The sequence below is a fragment of the Ciconia boyciana genome, chromosome 17, assembly GCF_034638445.1.
Source record: "Ciconia boyciana chromosome 17, ASM3463844v1, whole genome shotgun sequence".
Lineage (NCBI taxonomy): Eukaryota > Metazoa > Chordata > Aves > Ciconiiformes > Ciconiidae > Ciconia > Ciconia boyciana.
Window position 1 is genome coordinate 6,633,034 of NC_132950.1, and position 20,608 is coordinate 6,653,641.

Genomic DNA, 20,608 nt, shown 5'->3' on the forward strand with positions numbered 1-20,608 from the left:
CACGATCCCTGAGAGAAAGAGATGCATTGAGGGAAATGCCATTCTCCCCGAGCACCCCCAGCCCGCGGCGCGGGGCCTGGCTAGCGGCCCGCCCTCACGCGAGGCAGGGCCCCCTGCCAGCAGCCCGGCGGGGACCCGCCGTCCGGCCCCACCCCGCCATCGGCGGCCCCGCACTTCCCCCCTCCGCCTCCCTAGAACAACGGCGCCCTCTCGATTGCGGCCCCTCCACAACCGGGCTGAGGAGCGGGCGGCTCCAGCCCCGCCACCCCCGGGCTGCCGCCTCACGCCGCCGCGGCTCCGGCCCCCGCCTCCCGCCCGTTGCCAAGGAGCCGCCGTTGCCATGGGAGGCCACAGAGCGCATGCGCGCATTTGCGGAAGTGCCCGGATGCAGCGGGAGGAGGTGCTGCCGCCATATTTGCCCGGAGAGCAGCGAGCTGGTAGCCGCTGAGCCCCCCAGACCCATCGGCTTCCATCCGCCCCGTGCAGTCCCCGACGCCGCCCCGCCTGCAGGACATGGACGATCGGGAGGACCTCGTCTATCAGGCCAAGTTGGCTGAGCAGGCTGAGCGCTACGATGGTGAGCGCTGGCTAGGAAGGCCGTGCAAGGCCAAGGGGAGAGGGAGGGAGGGAGCGGCCACAAAATGGCGGCTGGGCGGGGGAGGGGGGGCAGGGGCGGAGGAGGGGGGCACAGACAAAATGGCGACTGGGAGCGCCCCAAGGGGCTGGTGGAGCTGGGGATGGGGGGCCTGAACGAGTGGGTGGCTTGGGCCTGGGCGGGGCCCGGTTCGGGGGGCGGTGGCGGCAGAAGCCGGGAATAAAATGGCGGCCGCGAAGGGCGAGTCCCGGGGGGCGCAGGGGAGCCGCCCCCGCTTGGGGGGGCCCGCCGAGGAGACCCCACTACCCCTCATCGTACCGCTGACTGGCGCGTCTTGAGGTGGTTCTGTTCGGCCCGGGCCTTGCTTACCTTCGGGCCGGGCATCGCGGAGCTCGGCAGTGTGGGGCTGAGGTCGGCTCGCCGCAGACAACGCCCAGTGCCGTGCTCTCCGGAAGGTGGGTGCCCGGCTCTCTCGGCCCCTCGGGAGGCGATGCTGGGGAGAGGCTTGCTCGCCGTATTGGGTCCCGGGGGAGGGGGCTAGCGCTTTTCTTTCTCTTCCTTTGCCTTCGGTTGGAGATACTGCTGCCCCTGCCAAACCCAGAGAGAGTGAGCTCTCACCCTGGAGGGATCGAGTACATGATAATTCATTGCCTAAAGAAAATCCATATGCTTTCATTATGTGGTAGAAATTATTACAGACCATTTTACTTTTCCAGCATCGTCTTTTCATCCCTTTTCCCCTGGAAGTTGGGCACTATGCATGATCATTTCATATCTGGGGAAAAAGTGGTAGAGGGGAGGAACTGGCAACCCTGGATGGTGTGTCTTGCCCCTAAAATGTCTGTCTTGCAACTGTTTCTTTAGATATGTTCCCCTTGCATATAATAGAAGGGGCCTTTAATTTTCTCAATGGCGTTACTCTTCTGGGACTGTTATGTTTGCCCTAAGATTTTATGTTTATTCATTTAAAGTGAAATAAATACCTTTGTATGTAAAAAGCGTGAATGCAGTTACATTTCATTTAGAGGTAGGAAGACACTCCACATACTTTCGGTTCATAATTTTCATAGACAACATGGCCAAGTTCTTGCCAAATGACATATTTTTACTGAGTTGTGCTTAGAAAGCTTCTAATAGCCCTATTGCAAAACGTCTGAAAAAATGTATGTTTTGGGGAGGAAAATAGAAACTACAACAAAAAAGGAAAGCCTAAATAAAACTCCCTTCTGTGACCATTCCGGTAGGGAAATGGGGTAGAACTAAGAATTCCATTAAATGAGAGGAGTCAAACAGTCTCCACGATAACTGTAAGGACTTAAAAAAAATGCCCTCCTCCCCCCCCATATTGGGGTACAAATTAATTGACTTGGGTGGAGGGAAGCATGCAATTCCATATTCCACAGTAAGTGTGCAACTTCTGCTGGGGTGTGGGTTTTTTTTTTTTTCAGTATCTTATTGCCTACCATAAAGGGTGTGAGATGGGAAAATGCATCTCCTTCCCCTGGCCCCCAGTCCCAATTCCAGCAGCATTCCTAGAGTTGGTTTGGTGAGCAGGGAGGAAAGGGTTCTCCACCTGGTATGGATGAGTCAGTGCAACTGGAAGTGTTGGCTTTGGTTTGAGTGGAAACCCAAGTTGGATGCTTGGCTGACATCCTGGAGGATTCATTAGCTTTGGGAGCTTTTGAGGCATGCCTCGTCTTTCTGGTGTTTACTTAAGTCAGCGGTAAATCAGTTCTTTAGAAAGTAATCAGACTCTACCCCATTGTAGAGATCTGCAATGCAAAACAATCAGAGTTCCTGTCAACTAATATAAATTGATTAGTAGGGATTGCCTTGGTGCAGCATTTCCCTCAATGGGCTTTCTGTTCTACCAGTATCATGGATGTTTGCAAAACAAGCTGGCTAGATCAAAATGTAAGACTTCTTATGCTATCTCGGCTTCTGAATGGTAATTAGATTGTTATCATTTAGGAGGGAACACTAAACTTAAAGTTGTCATGTTTAGATCAATGCTGTGGTTTTTAGACTTCCAAAGCTTGTTGTAATCAAGTTGGGTAAACAAATTTAAGGTGCACCCTCTAATTCTGCTAGCTGTTCTAAATGCATCTTCATGTCCATTGTCTGGAAGAATATGTACTGTAGATACTGTTTTAGCATCTAATTCTGTATTCTTGTTCAGCTGAAACAATTAAAAATTATTGGCATAATTTGTTCTTGTTTATATGAAATACTGCAGTTCTGCCAACATCATAGCTGAGACTGCTAAATAATTCTGTGAATGAAATTGTTTGGGAAGCAGTATGGTGGAAGTGTAAGTTATTCTTAATTTTGCTCTCCAGTTTGATCTTTGAGATACACGATCATAAAGGTCAGTGTTATTAATTGGCACATATAAAATGGTGTGATGGTAAGTACTGTCTACAAATACGTGGAATACGAATCTCTTGTGTAACTTGAATACGAGTGTGAAATGACGTTTGTGTTTAATGTTAGGATAGCGTTCTGTCCCATCGTCTTTCTCCTTGAGACTTGAAAAGAGTAGTGTGTGGTGGGTGGTTTTTTATGTATGGTTCATGGCATTTATAGCAGCACTTATGGTGGGCATCTAACTGTAGCTTCTTTGGTGTTGCTTACCTGACCGACTTACAGAATTTATGAAGTCTTGGAAGCTGTACTTGTGAATAGTTGGAAATCTAGTCCTGTATCTGTACTGTCTTCAGTATGTTGTCCCAGATTAAGGGGACAACTTTCTAGGTACTTCTGCAGTGTAAGTAGCAGTTAAGCCCTGATCTCTAGAGATATTAAGAGATTTGGGTGTCTGACTATCTTCACAGATCTGCTTAGGCATGTCATGACAAATCACAAAATGCCAGGAAGCTTACTTAGAATTCAGGAAGCTTTGTGAGAAATCTCACTTACTGCTGTTTCTTCAAAGGCTATTATTAATATAAAATATATAACTATAAATTGTCTTAAAAAAAAAGAGTAGGTAACACTGTGTTGGTTTGTGAAATTACCTTACTAATATTTGAGTTCTTTATATCAAGAGAATGTGTGAATCTGGGTTCCTGTAGACTGGTGCTGAATGTTGAAACCAATTCTTCATTGTGGAAGCTAGGTAACATTTTTCTTTTAATCAGGTGAGAAACATGCTCTGACACAAGGTAGACTGTAAGAAAATACTTAAACTCTAAACAGCAGTTTTGTACTACAGGTCTTGAAGTATATGACTTCACATTCACATACGGTATAACTTAGGTGAGGTGAAATAGGTGGGGGTTGTTTTCCCCCCAAACCAGATAATAGGTCAAGGTATAGGTAGGAAGGAAAAAAACCAACCCTATTTGACAGCTTTCCTGACTCCCAATACAGCAAGCTAACAGCTGACTCCTGTGTTTTTAAAAATTATCTATCAGGGAAATGTCTTTATTATGAAGGCAGTAAGGTGTGCAGCAGTGGACTCAATTCAAGATTTGAACCTGTTTTAGAAAAAATTGTCTCATAGTAACAGGTCTTGAACTTACAGCTTAATGAAGAATCAATCAGTAAACTAAGTCTCAAATTAGAATTGTAAGTTGCATATTAATTTCAGTTTGCAGAGGACCTGTCTGTCTCAAGCAAATGTCAAGCACACTGAAGTTTTTTGGTGGTTTTTTTTTCCCTTCCCCCCACATTAGTGGTTAGTACATATACCTGTCTGTCGAAGGTCTTACTGTTGTAGTGATGTGGTGTATGACTGCCGTCTTTGTCTCTGAATTGGGTAGATGTGAAAGTGCTAAAAGGCAGAAGAATCTTATCGTATCCCGAAGAAATGTAGGAATCTGAGGTAGATAAGAGTATGGCCAATGCAATGTTGGAGGAATTAGATTGTTAATTTTTTTAAATGATAATTGTTTACATACTGGGCCATAAAAATTAACTTCTGATCATGAAGAGTTGTTTGAGGGAGGGCCTTTTGCTATAATGGCTTTCTTGAATCTCTTGAGGTACCAAGAGCAACCAAAGGAGACAAACCTCTACAACTATATGGTTTGGTTCTCTACGAGGAGTCCAGAAGCTGAGTTGGTGTCCATTAAGTTACTTGAGTACTTGTATTAGAAGATTATTTCATAGCAGATCTCAATCAAGCAGAGAAAAGTATGATGAGACTTGGTCTTTAGATTTGCCTATGTTTGCTTTCAAACTAAAATTTTTGTTATAAATACTGGAGAAATCCTCTTTTATTTAGAAAAGCATATGTTCACAGCTTGAAGAGATGATGGTGATGACTTGGAAATCATGTTCTTGTTGCAAGAAAGGCTTGTGATAGTCTATAGGATTGATTATGCAGAAAATACCACTGTTGCTTGGATAATTTGGCCTTAACCCATCTATTTCTCTGAGTGCATAAAAGTACAAGTATGCTTTGTAGAACTGTATATTGCAGAGTCATGCAATCAAATGTTGGAAGTCTTGGCTGCATCAGCTGTTATAAATCTTCTACAAGGAATAACAGTATAACCTGCTGCTTTCTCCACAAAATCAAAGTCTAAGCCACTGTGCAGGATGGTTATTCTTTGGTATTCCCCCCCTGCCTGTTGTCTTAACTTCTGGGAATGTAGTTGTTAGGTTCTTTTACATTTGTTTTTATAAAACTCGTCCATCATGGTAAGCGTGGCATGCACTAGATAGCTTAAGATAGGATTATCAATTTTTAGTACCTTAGTAGTGGCACCCTGCTTTTAATTGCCTGTAATAATCTACTTGGGGTGCTTCAAGCACGTGAAGACCTTTGAAGAAAAATTGCAGAAGTTTACATAGTATGTAAGGGTAAACGTTGTGTTCATTTTATGCTTTTAGAAAGTAAAGGTGCAGTGCTGTGAAGTGGGGTGGGCTAATCTGACAGCTTGCTGTTGAAAGAGGGATGTCCTCTCTTTCCTGGCTGTTTCTCATGTTTACTTGGGTTCTAGTCTGACCCTGAGAAGCAGTTCAGTTCTCCAAATTATAAGCAAGACTTTTTCTTTTCTGAGTGTCTGTTTTCTGCACTGGTGACCTGAATCAACCAGTTAAGAGGTCAAAGAAGTGTTGAGCTGGCATGATGGAATTGATAGGGATAGAGGGGAAAGTCAGCCACCTGCCCACCTCCCCGCAAGCTGCTGGACTGGTTTAGCCATCTCTTAAATCTTACTTGCCAAATGCAGGGTTTCTTAACAGAAAAACGTAATGCAGGCAGTGTAATAGTGTGTTCAGAAGAAGGGTTCCTAATGGATGGAAAGGTGAGCCCTGCCTTCTCTTGGCTTGAATTTGGAGCTAATCGTTGTAGTGAACAGGATGATGCCCACTGATGCCAGGTGGAGGCCTGCAGTTCTAGGGAAGATGCAGTCTCTGGGCATTAATCTTCAGTTACACTCATTACTTAATGAAGAAAATACGCTTGCCCCTATTTCTTCAGCTCTTCTTTGTCTTTGTGCTTGTTCTTAGCAGTTTGCTGCTGCTGCTAAGTTAGTATGTAACTATTTGCTTCCATTTTTCTGGATCGCTTACAAATGTTAGCATGCTTCCCAGCACAGATCGCTGTGTGATTCTATTGGTGATCTTTCTCCGTTCTGAACACTTGAGTCTTATATTCATACCCTTTTTCCTGTCTTTCAGCCAAGTGTTTATCCATGTGAGGACTTTACTTCCTATCCCATGGCAGTTGAGTTCCTTAAAGAACCGTGGGTGAGGGCCCTTGTCAAATGCCTTTGGGACATCCAGGTAGACTATATCAATTGTGTCTTCCTTGTCCATATGCTTGACTCATTGAGAGCATCACAGTAGATTTGTGAGGCATTACTTGCACTTACAGAAGGCTGTGCTCTACAGCAGTGTTCATGCATATACCCAGTCATTCAGGTTTTTTAATGTAATTCCTGTTAACTTGACCCCTTGTGAGTGTTAGGTTAATGGGTCTGTAGTTCCTCTTGAGTGTCTGCCGGAACCCTTCTTCAGAATTGACGTAGTGTTAGTCACTGTGTTTGCTGCTGCTACTGAAGTCTTAACTGAGAGGTTATACACAACAGTTTAGGATCAGATACTTTTGAGTTCTTGTGACTTGTTACTGATCATATCTTCTTTGTTCCAAGAACGAACAAGTACAAGACTAGTACTTGTTCTGAGTCTTCTCTGAGTACTGGTTATGGTGCACAATCTTCTATGATGAACATGTGGGAAGACTGTTTTTTTCTGCTGTATTCTTCACATCCTCACATCACACTGGGTGCTCATTTGCAGCTTTAGCTCCTGAAATGCTGAAATAGATACTGAGCAGCAGCTTAGAAGCTTGAAGATCTTGGTCTGCTTTATTCCTCTTGGATAAGGGGAATAGAAAGGATTAAACTTAAAACACATCTTCAGTTTTCTGAAGTGCTGTGCTTCATAGTATTTAAGAATGCCACCTTCTGGGTTTTCCTAAGGTTCATTTTGATTTAAGCCTTCACTGTGGTGACCATCAAGTCATCTCCATCCCACCTTTACTCAGCAAGCTCTTTTTCTGTTCTTATTTTAACAAGCTTTCTCACTTAAGTAGTTCCTCTTTCGTAAGTTAAGCACACCACTGATAGGTTTTCTAGCTCTTGTTTTTCCTGTGGTAACGTTGAACCAATGTGTGCTGTGGCAAGGGTTAGTTACTTAAGCAGTAAGGTTGAAGTAGATTCTGTGTATTGTTGAAAATCGGATTAGGAGTGCCTTGTTGTACGCTATATAACTAGATGCTTCATAAAACAAAAAAATCAAGACACTGTAGCATTATGCTTAATGTGAGATTTAAGCACTATATGATACCTGTACTAGAGGTTGCGAATACTGTGTAGTTTTGCCCCAACAGGTTCTCTTCTTTAGTGCATCAGCCCTTGTTTAGGCCAAGTGGTTTCTGTTACAAGGACAAACTCTGATAGAACTGTCAGATACTGATGTTTGATACATGGTGCTACTCCTTTTGTATGGTCTATGGTTTCTTGAGTTTTGTGTCCCATATTGGGAAGGTTTTTAGTCTTTCCACTAAGCTTGCTGTACATCACCTGTTTCCATGTTTCCTTACACAGGGAGGGACATTCCAGTTCTCCTGAGTTGCTTGGATTTCTGGAGTTTGAGAAGCAACAAATACTTAGTTTCTCATCTTTACCAGATAAAGAGGCATTCATTATTTTGTGACCTAGTAGTTTTCATTATCAACTGTGCCCTTTGTACAAATTCTGTGGGTTGGCTCCTAGTAGATGATTATCAAACATATGCTTCTCAACACTTGTAAACTTCCCCATTACTTTTTAGAGTAAGGCATGATCTTTGTCTTTCATATTTAAAAAAAAAAAAAGAATCCTGAGCCACGTACCGGCCTTTTTAAAAAATCTTTTGTAGGTTGCACTCAGTGTAGTGGCAACCACTGTCCAAATCCTTTGTGTCTTACAAGCTATGCATGTGTGTCCCTACTGTTATTCTGCAGTGGCTGGAGGTGAGTCAGCAATGTTTGCAATGAGGAGCCAAGCATTTTAATCATAGTAGTAGAATGTAGGAACTTAATAAAATGGCATGGGCATTATTATAGTTTTGTAGTATCTTTAGGCAGTTGTTTTGAGTCTCAGTGAAATGCCTTTTTTCTGTAAGAATATACAAACCTGATCAGACCAAATGTCTACTTACTGTGATATTTCTTATAACAACCAACAGCAAATGCCTGGGGAAGGATATAAATCTAAGGCAAGTGTGTCATTCTCCAGAATATTCTCCTATCCTTCCACATTTTACACTTTTGGGATTTCCTGCTCTGGTGGTAGCATTATCTGACAGTAGCATAATAAGGTGACAGCCACAATCAACTGAAAGGCTGGAACTTAACCACTTAAACTACAGTCTCTGTCTTTTCAAATCTGCATAACACTGCTTTTTCCATAATGCAGTGTAAGCATCTCTGGATTGTGTATGCAATGAGTTGTCATTACTGCAGTAATCCTTCTTACTGAAATGTAATCTCAGACTTGTTTTTTGTCTTGAGTGGTCTGAGCTTTTCACCTCCTTGTGGAATCTTCTGGATAGGTAAAGCTGCACTTAGAATATAAAATATTTGTTCTGTTGGTAGGCATATATGGCTTTATTTTTGTATAGAATTAGTTTTCCTTTAGAGAAGATACAGATGTGCTGTCGTCTTGCTTTTGTATTGCCTGAGTTCTTAAAATTATTCATCAGGCTTAAACTTTCAGGGCTGGATTATGGCTTTACTGTGGAAGACCAAGGTATATGCATAATATTATTTTGTCTTGTTGAAATACCGCCCAGATTTTTGTATTGTGAGTAAAATTGGGCTCTTCACTAAACTAGAAACCTTTTTCTCCAACAGCTTTGTGGGTAGGCTGAGAAATCTTTTCTCTTTGGGTAAAACGCTTGTTTATGGGTGGAATTGTAATCTGTGGTTGTGCATTTAACTAGTACCAGGATCAAGATTTTGAAGAGAAGACCTTTCAGTTCCTTTTATCTCAGTGTATTAAGAGAGGCTATGTACCTAGTATGAAGAGTTGGTGAAGCTTGAGGATTTTGGGCTTCAGCACAAATGAAGAAAACCTCAGGTGCTTCCCCCGACCCCCCAGCATCTTATTCTTGATAGCTATCACTTGGCAAAAGTCTGTTTGGCTCATTAACAACTCGTGGTTGTAAAAATCTTGGGGTGACAAGGCCTGTTTTCTGGTAGTAGTTCTGAGCAGTTGACTGTTTTCTTTTGGCACCATTGTTTTTGTGGTTATGGTGGTTCTACAAGATGATAGTTAATGACCTTCTTTGCAGAAGACTGAAGAGCTGCAACAGGGCCAATATGTACTGACAGAGGCTGTGCTTCTTATAGGACTGGGTCTTAGGTATGCCTCTGTAAAAGCTATTGCTCAGCTTAAATTTGATTTGTCCTCCAGTGTGCAGAGATGTTGGACTCTTGTTTCAAGGGGTTGTAGATGTTTAGGCTAGCAATGGATAAAATCCTGCAGAAGCTAAGCAATTGATTAAATTTGTAATGATATGTTTGAATGTGCTCTGAGAATCAGATACTCATTTACAAGGAACAGCAAGTCTTGTGTATAGTTTTTTCTTTTAAATCTCTGTTAAACAAGTCTGCTTCTAGGGAAGAGATTATGAAGTAAACCTATAGTACAGTTGATAAAACTTGCCCTTTTTTTTTTTCCCCAGTTGTTGCGATTTCCTGATACAGGCCAGAAGATATTGGAAACTGTTACTGTACATGTTTTTCACCTCCACACTTCTGGAGTAATTATTACATGTGTGTCATTGTTTATTATATGAGAGATAAGTGTGAGTATTTATTTTACTTCATCAAGAAGCAGGATTTCTATAGAAGTGTTATAGTACATCCCTTAGTATGACTGAAATTAATCCCAATTGGTAAAGCACAGAAGATTATAAACTCTGTTTTAAAGAAAAGCTAGATCTTCGTTAATCTGTGCGTCGCTGTGTGACTGCTAGAGACTACAGGTAGGGTGCACAAGGTTGCAAGCATAATTGAAAAAGACACGGTGTACTTCAGAAACCTGCCAGTTCCAGAGAAGGTATTAGTGTTACTCAGTTTCCTCTGGCTTTCATAACTTCGGAGAGGATCTAATGGGTCAAAGTTAATGTGATCTTGGTTAGTTAAGCTTGCCACATATCTAAAACCATGTGTGTTTGATTAAAGCATAATGGTCATACTAGGTCAGACCAAAGATCTTCAGAGTGATGGTGGATGCCTGGGAATGAGCATCATAGATGAATAGTACAGCATGACTACCCCTTTTTCTACACTTTAAATTATTTGTATTTACATAGAGGGTATCTCTTCAGCTCATGAACTTCTACAGCTAATGGTTGAAGGGAGGGCTGTGCATTCACAAATACAGGTTAATTTCTTAAACTGCAGATGTAGTGCAGTTTCAATTACTCCTCTTGTCTGAGGGCAGTTAAACAGTAAGCTTAAAGACAAGCCCTGCATTTCTTTATGGAGCTTGGCAAAGGTACCCAAGTAGCAGAGACTGCAAGTCTTAATTCCCGTTTGTCATCTTTGTTCACAAAAATTAATGGACATGTTATTGTTGTGGTTTAACCCCAGCTGGCAACTGAGCCCCACACAGCTGCTCACTCACTCCCCCCGGTGGGATGGGGTAGAGAATTGGAAGTGTAAAAGTGAGAAAACTCGTGGGTTGAGATAAAGACAGTTTAATAGGTAAAGCAAAAGCCATGCACACAAGCAAGACCAAACAAGGAATTCATTCACTCCTTCCCATCGGCAGGTGGGTGTTCAGCCATCTCCAGGAAAGCAGGGCTCCATCAGGCATAACAGTGACTTGGGAAGACCAGCGCCATCACTCCGAACGTCATCTGAACTCTGCCATCACTTCCTCCTTCTTCTTTCCCCAGCTTTATATATGTCATATGGTACGGAATATCCCTTTGGTCAGCTGTCCCAGCTGTGTCCCCTTCCAGGTTCTTGCACACCCCCAGCCTATTTGCTGGTGGGGTGGTGTGAGAAGCAGAAAGGGCCTTGACTCTGAGTAAGCACTGCTCAGCAATAACAAAAACATCTCTGTATTATCAACACTGTTTTCAGCACAAATCCAAAACATAGCCCTGTACTAGCTGTGATGAAGAAAATTAACTCTATCCCAGGCAAAACCAGCACATTCTCCACCCCTTGTTCCATCCCATTTACGTCATGCTAAGGTCCCACACTATCCAATACATCCTCATTAACCACTCCCCCATTCCTATCCTTTGATATAATACACAGATATCATTCCCTTAGTCTGTGGACCACCCCTGTAAAATGGCTTTAAAATGTCCAGTGAGTTCATTTAGTCCATGACTTTGGGCTCCATCTGTTATGGTGGTCACTCAGGACAGGAGAGGTGGTGTGGTGCATGGAGTTATTGGGCACCAAAGCCAGCTCAGGTCAGGTTGCTGCTGCACTTGCACTGCTGCTTGTAAGGCTTGACCTCCACTGGTTTGGGTGGTTCCTGCTATAGTAATTCCTTTAACATGCAACTCAAATCATGGGTTAGAAGAATTTAAAGATATATCCATTACAATCTCCACCCCTGGTCCCTTTGGGCCAGGTTATAGGGTTTAACATTGCAGTGAACTCCTCCCCTTACTCCTAGCCTGGCTAGCATACAGGGGGTTCCTGCTATAGTAATTCCTTTAACATGCAACTCAAATCATGGGTTAGAAGAATTTAAAGATATTTCCATTACAGTCTCCACCCCTGGTCCCTTTGGACCAGACCATAGGGTTTAACATTGCAATGAACTCCTCCCCTTCACCCTGCTCTGACTTGGACTTATCCACAGACTGCAGTCCCTTACAGGTGTACCTGCTCCAAGTGGAGCCTTATCCATGACTCACAGTCTCTCCAGGGGTATACCTGCTACGGCATACTTACCCACAGCCACAGTTGCTTTGAGGTGCACCTCTTCCAGCGTGGCCTTCTCCATGGGCTGCAATGCCTTCAGAGATAGACCTGCTCCAGTGTACCCCTTACCCATGGCTGCAGTCCTTCCAGGGGTGTACCTGCTCTCTTGTGAGCTTATCCATGGCCACACGCTTTGAGGTGCTCCAGCATGACCTTGTGCGCAATCACTGATGCTTCAAGGTGTACCTGCTGCAGCATGGACTTGTCCACAGCTACAGATGCTTCAGGTGTACCTTCTCCAGTGTGGACTTATCCTTGGGCCACAATCTCTTCAGAGGTATACCTGCTGCGGCACAGACATAACCATGGCCACAGACGCTTTGAGATGTATGTACTCTGGCATGGACTTATTCACAGCCACAGGCACTTTGGGGTGTCCTGTTCCCATGTGGACTCATCCACAGGTCATGGTCCCTTCAACTCGAGCTCACACTGGAGTTCCAGCCTATCCAGTACAGCAGCACAGAAACAGCAGCGATGCTCTGGCCATCTGCCAGCCCAGGTGCATCGCCATTGCTGTTAGCAAAAGTTCCCAGGCACAGCAGAGTAAGATGATCAGCAGTACAGCAAGCAGTAAGCAGCCACTAATGAGCACTAGACTCTAATAGACAGTAAGGCAAGCAAGCCCTGTGGTGAGCACAGGAGCCTGCCATTTAATAGCTAAACAGCAATAACAGCTATAAACTTGATCTAGTGCATTCCAGTCAAATCCGTCATTGTCTTGAACCCTTTGTGCCCTGTGTTTGGTGACAAAAAGGACTGTCGTGGTTTAACCCCAGCCGGCAACTAAGCCCCACACAGTCACTCGCACACTCCCTCCTGGTGGGATGGGGGAGAGAACCAGAAGAGTAAAAGTGAGAAAACTCATGGGTTGAGATAAAGACAGTTTAATAGGTAAAGCAAAAGCCATGCACACAAGCAAGGCCAAACAACGAATTCATTCACCCCTTCCCATCACCAGGCAGGTGTTCAGCCATCTCCAGGAAAGCAGGGCTCCATCAGGCATAACAGTGACTTGGGAAGACAAACGCCATCGCTTCGAACATCCCCCGTTCCTCCTTCTTCCGCAGCTTTATATGCTGAGCATGATGTCATATGGTATGGAATAGCCCTTTGGTCAGCTGGGGTAAGCTGCCCCAGCTGTGTCCCCTCCCAGCTTCTTGTGCATCCCCAGCTTACTGGTGGGGTGGTGTGAGAAGCAGAAAAGGCCTTGACTCTGAGTAAGTACTGCTCAGCAATAAAGAAAACATCCCTGTGTTATCAGTGCTGTTTTCAGCACAAATCCAAAACACAGCCCCATACTAGCTACTGTGAAGGAAATTAACTCTATCCCAGCCAAAGCCAGCACAGTTATCTTGGGTGTAGCCCTGCTGTTTTAAGAAGCTTCGAAATATGAGATTACTTAACTTGCATAATCTTACAAAATTACAGCTTTGAAGTAAATTCTTTGTATAGAAGGTAGGGTCATCCTTCAGGAAGTAAGTCATAGTGCTTGCAATAAATTTAAGTTCCATATTGTAACTATATCGTATTGCCTTTAACTTAGCTTAAATTACAAGACTGCATGCTTCTGTTAATATTAGCTATATGTATGTGAGTGTTTTAGGACAGCTCTTGAAGTCTTCAGCAAAAACAGTTAACCATTTTACAATAGTAGGGTGGTGTTTTGTAAAGTTTTATCAAATCTTTGGTGGGTGTTTTGTTACTTTCTGTGATGTGGAGAAGCAAAATCTACTGGTAGAGGTAGGGATTTTTTTTTCCACTTCTAGTAAGAATGGAGCCGCTATAAAATTTTGTCCTACACGTGTGGAGACCTGTTGGAGACTGATAACATTGTTCCTGCCAGGGAAAAAGATTGAGCCTACAGTTTCCATTGCTGAAATAGCTTATGCCTGTTAAGATTGTGAGTTTTGGCACCCAGGGAAAAAATTGACAGTTAAGCTTCATTAGTTTCCCATTGCTTGTGCTGCCATGACACAACAGAACATAAGGAGGTAAAATGATGGGGGAGGGATGATGAGTGGGCAAGGTAAATAGGCCACAGAACAGTAAAGCAGTATATTATGGGAGGCATAGCGTAATCACATCATCATGCTCTTGGCAGAAGCTGAATATGTTGGACTCAGTCTTAAGGGTCTTTTCCAACCTAAATGATTCTATGATTCTATGTCATTCTAGTATCCCTCTACTGGGCAGATAGCTATGAAACAGTTGTCCTGTTGAGTAGATGGGATAGTTGGTGTTTAGTCTCATTCATTAATGGTCTTACTTTCTGTCTGTGGGATTCCCACCAGTTCTTGAAGCTGGAAGGTAAATGGTGAATGAACTAAAGCACTGTGTGGCAGGACAAAACCCAGGATTCCTGGATGTCTCATACTAGGCTTTCAATTAGTGTATATTTAACATTTTTGGCTTTTATTTTGCTAATATGTCACAAGCAATCATAATGTGGTTAGGTAATGAAAGGATTATAACCTTCCTTAAGTAGTTCAAGCTTTTGCTTCCACTTGAGTATAGGAAAGCTATATTTAGTAATAATTTTTTTAACCTCACGTTTAGAACCTGTTTTCAAAAGGTTTAAACTATAAACATTCATTTATATTTTGTGTGTGACTTTTCAGTGTAAATAGCTGCTTGGCATGGGTGGATTTGGTTGCTCTGGTTATCCTCAGGATGACTTTTTCTGTTACTTCTCCAAGCACCTAATTTTTCTTTTGGTGGTTTCCTTTTGGAACTTTGACTTGCTTCCCTAATAACAGTGCTCATACTTCTTGACATCTATTCAAATCTGGATTTTATTTTTTGGTTAATTACTGTGTTACACTGTATTCCAGTTGACAAATCAGTGGAGCATTCTGTAATTCTTCTGTTTATCCTTACTGTGTTGAAAGCTAGCTTACATTTGCTTGTGCTTTTCTTACTGTTCACTGCCTTTTCTGAAGCACTTTGAAGAACACGCATTCCTGTAGGATTGTACTGATAACTATTACCCACCGTGAAAAATGTGTTTGCTGCTAATGCTAAATCCTTTTTGTCTGTCTCTTAAAAAGAAAAAAAAAAAACAAAAACAAAAAAAAACCCCACACAAAACCACAAACCAACCAAACAACCAACAAAACCAAATCAACTATCTTTAAAGAATTTTTTTGGGGACCCTTGTCAAATGCATCTAAAAGAACATCAGATACTTCCTTTGTATACGTGCTCGTGGATTTGTTTGGAACACTCCAGTATAAAAGTGAGGAATAGCTGTGTATGAAAGGAGGGAGCGAGCCTATTTTCATAAGGTATCATTAAGATACAACTTCTGTTGAATGGTTTGAAAGATGCTTTAGCTATGAGAATAATTGTCTGACCTTTTCCTCCTAGAAATGGTTGAATCAATGAAGAAAGTGGCTGGAATGGATGTGGAGTTGACAGTGGAAGAAAGAAACCTGCTTTCTGTTGCATATAAAAACGTGATTGGAGCCAGAAGAGCTTCCTGGAGAATAATCAGCAGCATTGAACAGAAAGAAGAAAACAAAGGTGGAGAAGATAAATTAAAAATGATTCGGGAATATCGGCAAATGGTAAGATGTAGTTGATGTTGTGGCATAATGCCTTTTAATTAAGGTCCAGTTTTGTTACCCTTCCCATAAAGTGCCCTGGTATTCTAGATTGCCTGCAGTGTGGTGACCTGTAATAAGGTGACAGTCTTGAAAGAATGAAGTTTTGTTCCTTGTCTGGAGAATAAATATACTTGGTGAAGGGGAGAGGTTGGGTGTTTTTGTGTAAATGCTCAAAAGGGCAGTAGACTCGAAAGAGAAAGGGAGGGCTTTTCCTTTGGTGCATCTACCTGTCTGCTAAGTATTTGAATGGTGCTGGCACTTTGTTTCTTCCCTACTTAATCAAGTGTGAGGCTGCAGGTGCTCAGGAGGCCTTATTCTTTCCCCTCTGCCTTACTTATCCCAGGCAACTTTTTTCGAAAATTAACCATGTTGAAGGAGGTGTTTGGCTGTTAAGCTACTTCTGCTAAAAGTTGCTTTGGCTCATACAGGTTTTGACACTTGGTGCTGTTGCAGTACTCTGTCCTACAGAGTTCAAAATATTAACATGGTTGGTTGAAATGCCAATGGGGAGGGATCTTCAGTGTTGTTCTTGGCATAAAGACAGGCATTGTAAGCCAAGTGGCCACTTTCTTTGACTCCTTTACCTTGTCTCTTATCACAGTGATAGTTGCATCTCATGTACGTTGGCCTTGTTTTGTTACTTTTTCCCCCAGATGAAAACTTGGCAGGAGTTGCTGTGAACTAAGTGCTTAGCAGTTGAGTGACAGTGAAGAATAGATGCCTAGTTAGTCTTGTACAATTGAACTGACAGACCAAGTAGCTCAGACAGCTGTGCTTGCGTTTAAATGAGTGCTGAGATATCATGGCTTCTCTGATAACACCTAGTTCTTACAATACAGATTTTTAATTTTTTTCTCCCCCCCCCCCCCGGCTGGTCAGTTACACTGATAGCAGTTAAAGCAATCAGTTTGAGATAGAGCACTCCATGTTCCTGGGGATGGGGGATGTTAAGATGTCATGGTCATCTCAACTGTGAAACTTGCATGTGTAATAACCTCTAGGGCCTTGCTATTTTCTCTCTCTTGAGAGGGGGAAAAATTGATGCACATAACTTCATGCTGAGTCTAGTCAGCCTGTGTAACTTTACCTAAAATGGAGAACTTGGAGCAAGCTTTGACTTTCATCAGTAAGGGCTAATGAAACCTTCACTATTAGAACAGTGAGTTGTTGTTCCCTCCATCCCCCCTTCCTTAAATGATGGTTTAGTATGGAGCAGGCATGCTCCCATACTATTTAAATCCCACACGTTTCTGCAGAGACTTAATCTCCATTATTTGAGGACAAGTGCCTCCACATGGTACAGATCTTCACTTCCAGAGAAACAGTGACTGAGTCTATTATATCACCTGGCACTGATTCATATACCACCAATGGAAATGATGTTGGCTTGGAAATCTTTTCTCAGGAATGGCTCTGGACTATGTTCTGTTGACTCATAGGGTTTCTGTCACTCCATGGAATTGTTAAAGTTGTGAGTTTCTAATTTTATGCTGGCATGCTGATGGGATGAGGCTCTGCCAGTTACATACAGTCCCAAATACCACTTCTTGATGGGTCTCTAAAATCTTTCTAACAGAACATATAAAATAAGACAATAGCTATCTGATGATTGTTTAAATTCGTCTTACACTGTGTGCTTCCAGTTCTTTTTGCACAACGTTTTGTGGGTGGTTACTGTCTTCTGCCAAAGATCCTTTAATAGTGAAAAGACTTTTTTCTTGTTTTTGAAAGGACTGTAAAAAAGACGTTGTTCTGCATCTCTCTTTACAAAGAGAGCAAGTACCATGCAGAACAGACTGGTGTGCAAGAAATAAATGTATGTAGTCCTTGAGGTATCTGTCGAGAGAGAGAGAGGGGCCACATGAAGTGCAGTGCCATGCCAACAGTATCTTCAGCTGTTAAATCCTTAAAGGGAATAGCTATCACAGTTGCTTTAGGTGGGAGAGTGCTGAGGAGAACTGTAATGTAGTTCTGTACTGGAGAAAAACCAGATGTGTGGTCTCTAGCCTGAGTTTTCCAAGAGGCTTCTATGTATTGTCTGTAGCTGAAGACCAAGTCCTGTTTCTGGCTACTGGGATACTTACTATGTGAGTTAGCATCTGCTATAAGGAGAGTGTTAATGGGTTTGGCAAGATGGCACGGGAGCAGTAAGGGCCTGAAGACATACTGCAAAGGTCTGGATGATGCTTCTCGCTGTTGCCGCTGCAACAGTAGCACAGCTGCCCTGTTGTCATGCTCAGTGCTTTGAACAGATAAGGTCCAGTACAGACTCAGCACAGTTCTGGTTATTATGGTACCTTGTCAACAAATAACCATAGCATTTTTTAGAGTAAGTTCAATATTGTTGGGAGATCCTTCCCAGGCTTGAAAGGCTCTGAAGAAGAAAAAAAAAAAAAACAAAACCGAAACACTTGTCTGCGGACTGACAGGCCAAGTTTAAAGCACTGGGGAGTGGGAGAGAACCAGCATCTCAAGAAAAACACATTTCTTACCTACCACCAGAACCAGGTGTGACCTTGCTCAGCTATAGAGTGCTGCTTGAGTTAAAATGGAAGGTGTAGTTTGTGTGAAGGTAATTATTTGACAGTTTTGGTCTACATCAGTATTATAATTTGGCACACTGCTTTTAAAAATGCTTGGAGTTTGTTTGAGCTACTAGCCAGCATGACTTGAGGCAGAACTCAAGGGATGATGGTGTTGTCAGAGTAGGGCTGGGATGGTTTTGTCTGAGGCATACAGTAGACAACACTGAGAGATGACGGAAGCGCCAGGCTGTGCCTTTACCCAAGCCACTTAAGATAAATGTAGCAAAACACATACATAGCCACAGGGGAAAATGCCACTTACTTCCTTTGTAGACAGGCTGCTTTTCTGTGTCCTGTGGCCATTTGGATACACAAAAGTGGAGCCCCTGGCTTTCTCATCTGACTGCATCTCTGTAGATGAGAACACGCTGAAGCTTGCATTCTTCGTCCTTGAGAGGATGAAGTGGTGTATGTCTGCACATAATGCAGTTCACTTCCTTGCGGTAAAACCAAATCCCTTCCCTAATAGCATGGGACAAGTATTCACCTTCCTCTTACTGGTCTGTATTTGTGGCATATGAGAGTGTGTGTTTCTAGTGCTCTGACTTAGAACCTGGGTTGTATTCTGGGGCAGCTGCAGGGCTCTCTTCTCCTTCCCCCCTCTTCTTAGAAAGGTTAGGCTATGAATTGTCATAAATGTGGGTGGTCTGTCTGTTTTGGCAGGGAGGTAGGTTACAGGCTTTAGCAACTGTCTCTTACTGTTCTAGTTTCATGTTGCTTCTCAGTTGTGAGGTGCAGCTATTTTGGGGGCTACATATTAAAACAGGTCAAAGAACTAGTACAGGCTACCCTTCCCCTGGTTGCTTCTAATAAGTTTCCTTATTTAGATTACCAGGTGGTTTACAAGCTTTTGTATCTGCAGAGCTAAGAACACAGTCTGGAATCTGATTAAGCCTGCACTACCACTAAAATAAAGCAAGGCAGGGCGGATTGTGGGGGCTTTTACACACCCCACATCCTTTGGGATGAGCAGTCTTTTCTTGCCGGTCAGAGCCTGTAGTACCATACGTCATATTTGGAGCTGGAGTGGTGATAGACCCTAAGCCTACCTTTTCCAAATGCTCTGAACAGGCTTAGCATGGACTCTCGTGCTGGTTTGCTGCTTTGCAGAGCTCATTGAGCCACTCTGTCTAGAATAGATCCCTTTCGTAAAAGAGCTTTTAGGGTTTTGTTGTGTGTGGGGGGTTTTGTATTGTTCTTAATCAACTCTATTTGTATTAAATCCTTTTAAACTAAGCTTGGTCAGGACATTTACATTGCCCTGGACAGCAGCTGATCTCTGATAACTTGTGTGACTGATCCTTTAAGCAAAGCTGAAAAAGGTCTGTCTGAGATGAAATAGAAGTTTGTACATGTATGGTTATTTAACAAAAGAGGATTAGAAACTGATTTAATTCTTTGCAGTTTTGCTGAAGATCTCTCTGCAAAAGAAGTCATTGAAAAAGAGGATCAAGAGGAAAGAAGTTTGCAGGAACTGACTGCTGGCCAAAGGTTTTATAGCTTTTGTAGCCCAAGAATATATGAAGTAGATTCTTCTCAAGTGACCCTATTTCAGCAACTTCCTTAAGCATTTGTCACATAACTTTAAGTATAGCATCTAACTCTTCCTCTGAATGTTAGGGCATTCTGACATTGATTGTATATGAAATTTGCTGTAGATTAATTTCTCTAAAGGAACTTCTGCTAATCTGTTAAGTCATTTTGTACAAATCGGTATGTGTATGTATGTGCCAGTTTAACGTTTATTTTGGATCTATAATTTTAACAGCTTTTGAGGATAGATGATGTGATTACAAACCCTAATAGTTTGGGAGCTATATGGTGATAAAAATACTACATGGCAAGAAAAATACTTAAAGAAGGAAAGAAAACTGCGTGGGTGGGAGGATAGGAAGGGATAGTGGACTGAGTGGGGCTGCTCTTGTGATCCAAGATATGCAGTTACTGGTAGTTTCTTGTAAGTAATGTTGATGTCTTTGCTTGAAAATCTCTACTTTATAGTACATAAAAGTAGCTTGGGCCAGAGTTGTCTTCAGCTGTAGCTATGAAAGTTACTGCGAAATCATGAAAGAGCAGCAATAGGTTACTATATGCACTTAACCAGCCACTCCTACTGTGATGTTCAGAGCAAATCTGGTTTTAGCCATGTTGATGTCAAAAGACAGTTTTTAGCTTTTTTTTTTTTTTGGGGGGGGGGGGGGGGGGGTATGCTTAGTTTCTTTGCTTTCAGGTGTGAAACTCCCTGTGGTAAAACCTAACCTCATAGACCTTGCTTTATTATATTCTAAATTAGGAAAAAATGAAGGTGATGTGACCATGTTTTCAACTTTGGCTATTAAAATCCAGTATCTGTTTTTAAATAAGG

General features: G+C 42.5%; 1 protein-coding gene across 1 annotated transcript in view; it reads left to right on the forward strand.

The window, feature by feature from the left end:
- Positions 1-370: 370 nt before the first annotated feature.
- The window catches only part of YWHAE (tyrosine 3-monooxygenase/tryptophan 5-monooxygenase activation protein epsilon), a 28,058-nt gene continuing 7,820 nt past the window's right edge, over positions 371-20,608 (forward strand). The window contains exons 1-2 of the mRNA XM_072882324.1: positions 371-577; positions 15,420-15,619. Of these exons, the coding sequence (XP_072738425.1) occupies positions 514-577; positions 15,420-15,619 (264 nt within the window). The 5' untranslated portion in view covers positions 371-513. The remainder of the gene's footprint in view (positions 578-15,419; positions 15,620-20,608) is intronic.